The 11,651-nt window shown below is 52.2% G+C and overlaps 5 protein-coding genes across 5 annotated transcripts; 3 read left to right on the top strand and 2 right to left on the bottom strand.

The window, feature by feature from the left end:
- Nucleotides 1–590: 590 nt before the first annotated feature.
- On the bottom strand, nucleotides 591–1,846 carry INS49_006591 (uncharacterized protein; the record flags this gene model as incomplete). Its single annotated transcript, XM_043167362.1, has 2 exons — nucleotides 591–1,122; nucleotides 1,257–1,846. 2 exons carry the CDS (start codon nucleotides 1,844–1,846, stop codon nucleotides 591–593), a joined length of 1,122 nt encoding a protein of 373 aa, XP_043028506.1.
- A 1,854-nt stretch (nucleotides 1,847–3,700) lies between these two features.
- Nucleotides 3,701–5,188, top strand: INS49_006590 (uncharacterized protein; the record flags this gene model as incomplete). The annotated part of the gene is made up of 2 exons (XM_043167361.1): nucleotides 3,701–3,725; nucleotides 3,843–5,188. 2 exons carry the CDS (start codon nucleotides 3,701–3,703, stop codon nucleotides 5,186–5,188), a joined length of 1,371 nt encoding a protein of 456 aa, XP_043028505.1.
- Nucleotides 5,189–5,805: 617 nt separating this feature from the next.
- INS49_006589 (uncharacterized protein) lies at nucleotides 5,806–7,177 on the top strand (the record flags this gene model as incomplete). Its single annotated transcript, XM_043167360.1, has 3 exons — nucleotides 5,806–5,918; nucleotides 5,982–6,115; nucleotides 6,168–7,177. The coding sequence occupies 3 exons, from the start codon at nucleotides 5,806–5,808 to the stop codon at nucleotides 7,175–7,177; spliced, it is 1,257 nt and encodes a 418-aa protein (XP_043028504.1).
- Nucleotides 7,178–7,807: 630 nt separating this feature from the next.
- On the bottom strand, nucleotides 7,808–8,997 carry INS49_006588 (uncharacterized protein; the record flags this gene model as incomplete). The annotated part of the gene is made up of 3 exons (XM_043167359.1): nucleotides 7,808–8,562; nucleotides 8,637–8,832; nucleotides 8,896–8,997. 3 exons carry the CDS (start codon nucleotides 8,995–8,997, stop codon nucleotides 7,808–7,810), a joined length of 1,053 nt encoding a protein of 350 aa, XP_043028503.1.
- Nucleotides 8,998–9,987: 990 nt separating this feature from the next.
- On the top strand, nucleotides 9,988–11,022 carry INS49_006587 (uncharacterized protein; the record flags this gene model as incomplete). The annotated part of the gene is made up of 1 exon (XM_043167358.1): nucleotides 9,988–11,022. The coding sequence occupies one exon, from the start codon at nucleotides 9,988–9,990 to the stop codon at nucleotides 11,020–11,022; it is 1,035 nt and encodes a 344-aa protein (XP_043028502.1).
- Between the last annotated feature and the right edge of the window lie 629 nt (nucleotides 11,023–11,651).

Genomic DNA, 11,651 nt, shown 5'->3' with positions numbered 1-11,651 from the left:
ATTTATTAACTTTTTAATTTCTTATTTAATTGGTAAAATAATAATAAGGCGATTAAAATTAAAGTTTTAATAATATAAATAATATTAATAATAAGGTTTTAAATATATTATTAATATATTAATAAATTAAATTAATAAATAATTAGTTTTAAAGAAATTACTTAATTATTAATAAAGGCATTAAGCTTTTTTAATATTAAGTATTTATGTAATAATATAACGGGTTAGGGTTAGATTATTTAAATACTTATCTAGCTTATTAAAGGCATGCTCTTCTTTCTTAAACTTTATAACCCCTGAATATAATCTTATTACACCAACACCTTGCGCCTTGAGACTCTTAAGGCATATTGTAACTCTAGCTCTTTCAGACTTAATTTCACATAAAACACCGAGGTTTCTGGTGTTACGAGTACAGGTCGAAACATCTATTTCTTCCAATAATTTCGTAAAAGACTTAGCTCTGATGACGTTTCCAGAAATGCTCTATGTAGCATGTGGGTGCTTGGCGACGGGACAATGATCGGAGTTATATGTAGTCTTTGTCAAGCACCCTTGTGCATCCACGCTCAGCTACTGAACCTAGAGGACTATGAAACCGGACATACTAGCTTATGGCCCGACTGAGGTTGCTTGCGGATTGTATCCACCGCCTCAACAACGCCATGCCAGCCCCCAGGCATGACCTTCACCGGATGTGGGTCGATGAGACCGCGATCCAACAGGCCCTGCACCACAGCAAATAGTTCAGCACCAACTTTGCGGTCCTCGGGACTGGTATCTCGGTAGTAGTCGCCATCCAGGGCCACCTGGCCTCCAAAGATGGTCAACACCATGAGCCAAGATGCCTCTACCGTCGCGCTTCGGGACTGGGCTATGGAGTCGCGGAACGGCTCGAGGGCGACGTAGCGGCCTCCCGCACGGCCGAGAGATGCGTAGCACATCTGGGTCGTGTCGGCCTGTGTCACACAGTCCAGGGCATACTCGAGCTGATTGCCCGTATAGGCGCGGATGTTCTCTGCACACGTGGGGCTGCGGTAGTCAAAAATCATCTCGGCACCGAAGCGGGTGGCTAGTTCGAAGTTTGCCGGCGAACATGTCGCAATTGGACGCAGACCCGCACTACGAAAAGAGTGAATTGTCAGCACTATATCATCCGCAAAGCCGTATCTGAGACCGCCTGTGTGTCGACCCTCACTGAACATATTGTGTGCTCCACTTGGTAGAAGAGGGACAAAACAAGGTTGAGGGCTTACAGTTTCAACAGCTGGATGGCTCGTGTACCTGTGGCCGTGCTGCCGCCCGCCACCAGCACGAAATCATCGCTCTTGAGCTCCTTTTCCACCTGTAGGCCCTCCCGAAGATCTTCAAGCGAGGCGGGCACCTGCAGTTCCTTGAAGAGAGCCATGGCAGCCGTGGCCACGCCGAGTCCGAGGCCAGACGCCTCCTCAAACGACATGTCCTTCGGAATCTTCAGCAGAATATCCGCACACGCCCCAACGTACTGGGCAAACGCGCCGATGTCTGGCTTCAGCTTGTTCATCCCAAATACCATACCCGCCACGCGATCCCCGACCGCGAACCGGCCCGAGGCCGTCACCTCCTCTCCGAGAGCTACAATGGTGCCGGCGAAATCGTAGCCGTCAATGGCACCCGGAGCTGGACTGAAGTCGAGAATCTTGGCATCCACGGGGTTGATGGCTACTGCTGCCGTTTTAACGATAGCCATGTCGGGTGCGAGCACTGGGATTGGAACGTCGTGTTGAATGGCCAGTTTCCCAGCGCCCTGGGCCACCACGGCCGTCTGTCGCAGAGGCAATGGGGATGCTGCATCGATTGAAGGCATTTTGAAGAAGGGTATGGATTCAAAGATGGGGTGAGATTTGGTCAAAGACAATGTAGTTTTTTTTCAGTTGTGGCATTCGACACTTGACCACCGTCTCATCTGGAAAATTCCATATACTACTGTGTGCAACAGGATTGGCGACGTCTGCTATATGGGAATTCATGATCTGGATGGAAGATAGACTACTGCGCTTGTCATGTGTCGGCTGTTTTCTGTTCGGCCCTGCATAACCTCAGAAGTGCACAAACTTGCCTCTCAACGACATTGCCATGTAGGACTCCGATGCAAATCCGAATCATGCCATGGGCCTTACTGTCACTGCCAATCTGCTGGGTCATCCGCAGGACATTAGCCACAGCGTTGACCAAGATGCTAGGTCCTCCATTGTAACGTTTCACTTACATCAGAAATGTCACCGAAATTCGACAGACCTTCGGTGACATTCTTGCAAAAAATATGAGCCACCGCAACAATGCAGATGAGGACAACCCTTATCAAGCGACGCTTGCCAGGCCCGAGAACAAGCCAATTGGCTTGAATAGAGTCTTGGCAGGCTGAAATTGTGCCTTCTTTCATGCAGCCTCGATTTCCCAGTGGACCTAGGCTCTGTTAACGAAGAGCCAGCTCCGAGGGCTTCAACAAAGGATTCGGGATTCGCCGAGCCAAGCGCGTGCATGCTTACATGGCTAAAAGTCTAGGCCTTTGGGCTTACGACTGTAAGAGAGTTTGTTAAAATAGCAGGTTCTTTTCACTAGTGATATGATAATTTCTAGCTACATCTACTAAATTGTAATTTATTAATTAGTGTGGTAGTCCCGGAGTGGTGTTTGCCAGGCCAGCTAGCCCTCGTGTGCCTAGGGAGTGGCTTTGAATAGCTTCCAGCAGGCTTAGTCGGCTTAGTTTTTCTGCTACCCACTTTCAATACAAATTCATTGCACGCCACAAACGGTCCTACAATTAGTTATAAGGATTAATAATAATTATTAAAGTATTTTTATAGTATTATTTCTATGTTAATAAGTATAATGTATATTGTATCTTCACATGGAGGTCAAGCAATAAAATTTACAAATGATTCTTTGAACAGAATTGAGAATTTAGGCCATGAAATTAGTGTACATGGGTTGGTGAAGGGGGGGGGGGATCGGCACGCCCCAAGTGCCACAATACCTAGCTGCATGTCGGGATACGGGATCTGCAAATAAGCCAGCTAGAAGTCCACTCGCCACCACTTGGGTGTTGCGGCTGGATTTCCAGGGCGGTATGATCTGTGGGGGCCGTGCTTGAGAAGGGGTATTCTGCTCGCATGAGCTTGGGTCGAACAGGTCACATGCAGCATTGCTCACACCATGCACAGCAGTCCTCCTGCAGGGACTTTCCTTGTGCCACACCTGCGGGCAGGACCACGTGGGTGTGGCAGGCAAGGCCAGACAAGCGTTTATAACTCCGGACATGAAGACCCCTAGCTATAAGAATCAAAGACCGTGCCTTTCAGTGCTGCAGCCATAAGCATAAGCAACACAACAGAGACCCACGAGAGTGTTTCGGCTGCAGGTGCGTCGCACAGATTCCTTGTATATCTCGCTGTTGCGGTTTTCAATGGCACCACCAGAGGACTCGTCCGCACTGCCACAGCGACAGTCATGCGACAGATGTCATAAACAAAAACTGCGATGCACCCGCAGCACAGCAAACAACAACCAGTGCAATCGGTGCTTCCGGAAGCGGGCTCAATGTGTTTATAGCGCAAGTCTACCAAAGGGCCGTCCCAGCCTGTATCGTCCCAACTCAGTCGGCGACTCTAAGAGTGCTTCCGTGCCGTCGCCGTCCAACAATCGGCTGCCAAGCGCCGACATGACCCACACTCCTAAAACTGCTCGTAAGTATCAACAATAGCGTCGTCATCCTCTCCGGTGTATCTTGCTAGGATTTCTTTTTTTTTCTTCTTTTTTCTTCTTCTTCTTCTTTTTTTTCAAGCTTGCTGATGATACAGCAGCTACCTCGGGCACCACAGAACCGGGAGAGCTCCAGGACATTGTTGCCAGTTTGAAAATGGCTCTTGACACAACCAAGTCAGCCTCGAGTTCCAGCAGCACAATTCAGCAACCCTTGTTAGCTGACCTCGATGATATGCCCCTTGAAGATATTTGCATCGATAATTGGCCTTGGCTGCCTTCTCCATGGAACGATAAAGAGGTCGAGTTCGACTGGAGCAAGGACATGCCAGGCCATTCTGATGCGGTCCATGATGCCCTTGACACTTTTGCGGACGATCGGACAGGCACTCGACCGACCGGCTTTCCTCTGTCCTCCATCAGTACGACTTTGGCTCCTACTCAGTCGAGCTTTCCACCTGTTCCCGTGCTCTCCCTGGATGACTCCACGACTAACGACGTCGAAGAAGTTGAAGAGAGGGCTAGGAACAAATACGCAAGCCTCCCACATCCAGTCATCGGACACCTGTCACAGCTGAGCATGCGTGTGACCTCCTTACGGTTCATGAGCTCGAGCATGGCCATGGCAGCGGAAGCGTCGTCGGAAAATCTCGCGGACGGTCGAGGTGCGTCCTTGGTGTATGGCACTGCCTTCGAGTCCGTGGTCTCCTGGCTCGCAAACATACATGGGGTGGCAAGCACCAACATACATTCCACGATCCAGGTCAACGTGGCCAACCTGGCGGCCCAGGCCCAAATCCCCGAGCCCAGTCCTGGGTCGAAACCCGCGATGCCCCCTGGTAGGGAAAATACCCTCAGCCAAGTATTCTCAGCCTCACAATCCCTGCTGGAAATCCTCCATGCCCTGGAAATCGACAGCGCCTACCCGAGAACCCCGTCGCCGGTAACTGCTGGGCTGCAAACACCGTCGAGCTCTGTCGCCGGCCCGGCTGACGGGTACTTTGGGATAATGACACAGAGCAGCTCGGTGTCATCCACCCCTTTGCTGCCAAACATGCAATCGCACTGCGACATGATTATCAACAATTTTATTATGGTCTGCGATAGCTTGCTGCTAGAAATCTACGAGGCCGTTGTTATAGCTCTGGAACACGAGATAGATGGCGGTGATCACCCACACGGGCCGGTCCTCGGGGCTGTGCGATGGGTCCTAGTCATCGAGCTCTGTTCCCACCTTATCGAGCGTCAACACCAGGCTGTCAGCTTGTTTTTGACATCAGCGAGGTCGCAAAATGCTCTAAATTCTGCGCAGACTGGGAATTTGACTCAGATTGGGCCGGGTTTTGAGCCGACGAGCCGGGAGAGGTCGATCGAGTTGAAGAAAAGGATCCAGGACAGGCTGTCCATACTCAGGCGGCAGTGCGATATTCAGCATAGAACGATATAGACAGGCAAAAAGTGACAAAGCATGGAACAGCATAAGCAAGGAGTTGTTTCGTCGATTAGCTGTTGTTCTTCCCAAGCGTTCCAAGCCCAAGGGTGAGCTTTTAGAACCTGTAGGTGTGTTCTCCAGGTGGTAACTAGGTTTTTATACCCATTCTGTTACCTTGAAAGGAAGCATAAGAAGTAAGTAGAATATTTCTCAAGATTTGATGATAAGATGGCCTGAATTAATCTTAGATTTTGATTATTCCTGGCGTGAAAAAGGGGCCCTAACAGGGAGCGGGCTAAACGATGGGAGGACCCTCGCCTTTGACTCAATCAAGCAAGATATTTCTCCTTGGCTGCATGCGGTGGCTGTCATTATTGTCTTACCCATCCGGCTCGGCGAGTTAATTTGTCAGCTCTTTTGTACCCATCATCTGTCAGCAGGGCAAATTCACCCGCCTTGAGCAGTTCAGGGGCTGTCATGAGCTCGCAAGAGAAGTTATCTTCACTTTTACATACCAGTCCGTGGATGCAAAGATCGCATTTAACAACAACCGCAACCTGCTCCAGGGGGTTTAAACTTATGCGAGACACATTACTGTGGCTATTGCATTCAATTTCTGACGCATTCGCGATATGGGGTCATTCCTGAGCGGTCTGCACCGCAACTGGGTCATTCTCAACCCGCCCGTGGTACCGAAGGAGAAACATGCGCTGAGATTTGGCATCTTGGGCGCTGCAAATATCGCGTGAGACGGGTCTAAGAACTGTATTTGTCAGATGAAGACGATGCTGATATGTGGAGAACGCAGGCCGACCGCGTTCATTACCCCAGCGAAGAGCCATCCCGAAGTCGTTGTCTACGCCGTGGCCGCGCGCGACAAGACGCGGGCGACAGCGTTCGCGGCAAAACACTATATCCCGCTCGTTCTGGACAGCTATGATGGTAGTATCCGCGAACCAGATATTCACCTTGAGCTTTATCTAACCGGGAATAGAAATCCTCGACAATGATGAGATTGACGCGGTGTACATTCCCCTCCCAATCAGACTTCACTACGAATGGGCTCTCAAGGCCCTGGCCAAGGGCAAGCACGTCCTTCTCGAGAAGTCCGCGACCAGCAACGCTAGCGATACCGAGAGGCTTTTTCGCCATCCCATCCTGACCCAGCCGAGCAATAATCAGGACCGTCCTGTCCTCCTGGAGGCATTCCATAACCGTTTCACCCCGGCCTGGCAGCTTTTCCAGTCCACAATCGACCCGCCCAACGTAGCCCACGTCCTGGCCACAGCCGCGGTACCCTCTTTCGTAGTCGGCGACGACGACATCCGTTTTAATTTTCAGCTTGGAGGCGGCGCCCTCCTCGATCTGGGCACGTACCCAGTCGCCGGCCTTCGCGCGTCCTTCGCGGCAGAGCCGACGGCGTGTATCGAAGCCAGCATGGAGGTCATGCCGCCGCCGCGGGAGCGATGCGACCATACGTTCCACGCGCGCTTCAGCTTCCCAAACGGCGGCGTGGGAGAGATCCGCGGGACGATGCGGGCGCCCAACACCAGGCTGGGGCTGCCCACCATTACCGTCACTCACCGACCAGTCGCGGTACCCGCGGCAGAGGCCGGGGAGGAGGAGGGTGCGCAGGTTATCAAGACGCGTAAGGTTATCTTTTGGAATTTCATGTTCTCGCCACACTATCATCGCGTCGACGTCGTGGACACGTTCGAGGTGCGCCGCGCGCCTACGGAGGCGGTCCGCACGTTCGAGCGGACCGAGCATAAGAAAGCGTACACATTCAGGGAGATGGATGTGGACCAGCCCGGCGGGGTTCACTGGTCGACCTACCGGCACATGCTTGAGCAATTCGTGCACAAGGTCCGGGGCCGCGATGGAACAGGGACATGGGTCTCGCCCGAGGACAGCATCGCCCAGGCCAGGGCGATGGATATGATTTATATCAAGTCCGGAGTGGGCACGAGGGATCCAAGCGCATACAAAGATGAGTCCATTTGAGATGGCATTCAAGTTGCTCGCTCTGGGCTGGTCTCTCGCGCCACACCCCCTTCTCTCAAACATAAAAAGACACTGTCGCCGAGAAGTGCATTATGCATGCGCTCGGTATTCCTACCGAAGATTCAACGATGAGCGGCTAAGTCCCCTATCGAAGAAGATCCACTGGGACCTCTCGTGGAGGGTCAGGAGCCAGCTCGCAGAGCTTAAGACCTCAAGCGATCAGCCGTACAGGCACCACTGTTATAAGCAGAGCGTTTTGTAGAGAGACAGCATGCACGACTACTTTGAAATTTGCAGGAAGTTTTGACTTAGAGGCCATGGTAATTTTGTTGTCCCCTGTGTGCCTTCCAGATTGACATGCAAGGCAATTTTGTCGACCTTTTCCCACACATCATCGTCCATGATATAAAAATTGTTGTTCTTCAGGCCCCAAAGAGCAGTTGCGATATGCAACTGCACAAGTGTAGAGGTGACACAGCACCACGCCTTCAAATACGCTGACCAGAAACCGATCATACGTAACATGCTGCAGCAGTCTCTCTACTCAACTAGACTACTGGACGTAAATTCATGAGATATATGGATCGAGATTATCATGACAACAGGGTGGGGTGTAAACAGGAGATTGTTCTACGCCTTTATTTCCAGCACAATGTCCTCAGGTTTGACTGCGGGTAGTGGTCTCAAGCCCCTGGTGAAATGTTCCTTGGTCTCAGCCCGCCTCTTTGCCCCCTCGTAGGAATCACGAGAGCTTCGCACGGCGGCTGCACCTCTCCCGAGCATCTCGCCGTTGAACTCAGCAACAGTAGCCCTGACGACCGCAATATTGCCCATCGTGTCCTCGCCGTTGAGCTTGCAAAGCGCCTGACCCAGCTTCATGGCGTCGATCAGGGCGTGGAACGCACCCATGCCACCCGCCGGCGTCATGGCGTGAGCCGCGTCGCCCAGGATGGCAGTGCGGCCAGCAGGCAGGTGCTCGAGCTCGAGGTCCTTCCACGCGTGCAGGTCCCTCCTGATCCCGTCGGCCGGCGTCAGCTCGAAGATCTCCCTGAGGGGGGCGGCCAGCGGCGCGACTGTTTCGAGGACGTGATCCAGCTTCTCCCGCTGGGTGCTCGAGTGGAGCCAGTGGTTGGGCTCCGCGATGTTCTGATCGGGCTGCATGAGCATCCAGTAGAACTGGCCAGACTGTCCGTCTGGCAACGCCTGGTGCAACCCGACGAACCCGATGAAGCCGAGCTCCGGGTTGATGAGATTATAGGCGCTGTATCCAAGCGCCATTTGGCGCCTGAAGGCGTCGCCGGATAAGGTCACTTCTCCCACGATGGCGCTCAGGGGGACGTGGCTCAGCAGCTCACTGCTGGGCTTTTGAAGCAAGCTCTCGCGCACTGTATCGTGCATGTTCGTCAGGTACGGTTGTGATTGCATCAAAGAGAATCTGGATCTCTACCGGAATACCTACCAATGCTGTTGGCGCCGTCTGCGCCGACGACAAAATCGCCTTTGGCACTTGTGCCGTCGTGGAAGAAGACTTCGGCCCCATCATCGTTGTATTCGACGCGTTCGGCCTTCCTCCCCCATTGAACGGGAATCTTGGTCAAAAGCCAGTCTCGCAATCTCGAACGCTCCGCTCGAATGATAGGAAACCGGGGCGTGTCCTGGCACCAACTTGTTCAGTTCACGGGCTTTCTAGTGCAGTTTTGGGGCTTGTAGATGCAGACCTCCAGACCGAACCGGCCTTCCATGTAGCCATAGTAGTAGACGAGCTGCGTGGGCAATGCCAATGGAGCAAGATGATTTGTTGAGTCTCGCAAGTCTGGCATGTCCGACGGGAAGAGAGACAGCAGCTGATCGATTATGCTAAGCCCGTGTTAACGCTGTCGCCTAAGGCGGTGGGTAGAGTGGTAGACGGGCCACTGTGGAGCCGGGATCACCTGTGTAACACGATCGCCCACCCCTGAAAGCGTGCATCTTTATGTTCATCGCGTTCAAAGACCTCAAACGAAATGCCCTGCTGTCGGAGGATCTGGGCAAGAGCCAGCCCACCAAGGCCGGCTCCGACAATGAGGACGTGCATTTTCGACTCTTAGCTTGTAAAGGCTCGGCCCTTATTCAAGAAGGAACTGTCAAGGGCAGGGCGGCTGGACAAACAGTCAGGAAGATCAGATACTTTCTATAAACCTTGGAGAGAATGATACTTCCTTTTGTCTCTACTAGTATCGTCTCTCTTCCACGTAATCGACGACACCTGAGACACATGTCCTTGTACCAGGCTTGGGAGCCGGGTCGGTGCTTATCACATTCATGCATAAGAATGCTTGTCATCATTCGGTGCTTTCTGCCACCGTCAGACAGACCGAGTCCGCGCCAAATTCCCAGGAGCTAAATAAGGTCAAAACCGCCGAAACTGTTGGAATTGATACTTTGCTCAAGACTGCCACAGAATGGAAGGCGGAATTCGGCCCATTCTGCTGATCGTACGATCTTGACCTATTTGAAAACATCCAAAGCTCGTTGCGGCACTGAGTGTGCAGGACAGAGCTGTGGCTTTACTCAAAGACCGAGGCGCGAGAATTGATCCCGATGTCAAACCCGCTTGGAATGACCTGCGGATTTGACTTGATGTTTCCGGTTTCCGTCTGTAGGTCGTTTGGTCTGTCTTACACGCAAATCAACCGTCACATTTAAAAGTGCTCTTACGGTGATGCTCCCTGCCTCGTTCCTGTCCAGCTGTGCGAAGTATCAGCCTCAGGCCTTGCTCCGCAGTCAACTTGACAATTCCACAAAGATCTCCCGAGCTCAGAGAAGACAGCATGCCTACAGACCAAGTCAATCTGCCCTTGGTCGACCTTAGCGGTTACATCAACCCGAAAGCACCAGGAGATAAGGAGAAGGTCATTGCGGCTGTCCGAGATGCATGCTCAGAGTTTGGCTTCTTCCAGGCCACCGGCCACGGCATTCCTGCGGGTCTTCAAAAGGGGCTGCTCAGCAGCATAAACACACTGTTCGAACTGCCCGACGAAGAAAAGCTTGCACTTTCTTTCCTCAAGAATCCAAGCCGCCGAGGCTATGAGAAATCGGGCATGTCGCTTCGCGAAGGTGACGCTTTGCCCGACTCCAAAGAGGTACGCCGCGCTGCAGAGTCGCTCGCGAGTCGAGACCTCACCGCTGACCCAGTTGCGAAGGCTTTCTACATCGGAAGAGACGACCCTGCCGTGGAGCACTATGGTTTCTACGGCCCCAACGTGTGGCCCGATCTGCCCGACGACAAATTTCGTGATCCGGTATGGAGTTACTACCAGGCGACCAAGGATCTCGGAGAGAAGATCTGGGAGATCCTGCTCCTGGCACTCGGGCACCCACTCTCCACCATGGAAGCCTTCGCCAAGAAGCCCATGGTGCAGATGAAGATGATCCGCTACCCACCGCTGGCCACCACACTCCCTGGGCAGTTCGGCGTCGGGGCGCACACCGACTTCGGCGGCGTCACCGTGCTGCTGCAGGAGCCAGGCAAGGACGGCCTCGAGGTCTGGGTCGAGGACAGGGAGGCCTGGCTGCCCGTGCAGGCGCTCGAGGACGTCTACGTCATCAACTGCGGCGACATGATCATGAAGTGGTCCGGGTGCCGGTTCAAGAGCGCGCGGCACAGGGTCATCAACAAGGCCGACAACGAGCCTCGGCTCTCGTGTGCCACCTTCTTCCACGGCGACGTCTACGCCACGAACCCCCTCAACCCGGACGACCCGATCAAGGAGACTGTTGGCGAGCTCCTGATCAAGCGGTTCCGCAACCAGTTCTCCTTTCCTAAGGATGCTATTGCCAAGGTTGAAGCTCAGGCTCAAGCGTAAATGGTCCATCCATCTACGGATCTACTAGTACGGATATAGTGCGAGGTGCACTATAGTGAGCAACACCGTGTAGTTGGCTGCTTGAGATTTGTTTTAATACTATGTAGGCTTCAAGAATGAAATAATTACTGGCCACAAAAGTAAGGAAAAAAAACACACGTCATTTCACACAGACGCCCAAGTATGCTCGTCCCGGGCTGATTAGGATCGGATTATGTCGATCATCGTCTGCGATGCATCTTTGAATTTTTCAGTGGAATTCGTGGAAGAGAGCGCAGATCTCTCGTGGATTCGACGGCCCCGGTAAGAATTGGAATCCCCATTGGCAAACGTCTTCCGTGGTTGTCTGCCACTCGTCATCACCACAAGATATATTGAAAACAGTAGCAGCAGTGTTAATCACAATAAGGATGCTATTTAGTGTTCTCGGGCTTCGGCCACACTGTGTTTTCTTTTTTAAAAATCAACTGTTCATTGGTCTATCTGGTATCAGCTCAGCTTTCCGACTATTCCTCAGCAGCCCTAAGCTTATGCATAAATTCACATATAGCTTAATACATTTATTTATATTCCATTAATAAAGTAACCTTGAACCCCCCCTTTATACCCTTTATTCTTAATTACTTTTT

The sequence above is a fragment of the Diaporthe citri genome (genome assembly GCF_014595645.1).
Source record: "Diaporthe citri strain NFHF-8-4 chromosome Unknown scaffold_2, whole genome shotgun sequence".
Taxonomy (NCBI): domain Eukaryota; kingdom Fungi; phylum Ascomycota; class Sordariomycetes; order Diaporthales; family Diaporthaceae; genus Diaporthe; species Diaporthe citri.
Note: the sequence above shows the minus strand (reverse complement) of the source record. Positions and strands in the feature narration are given on the sequence as shown.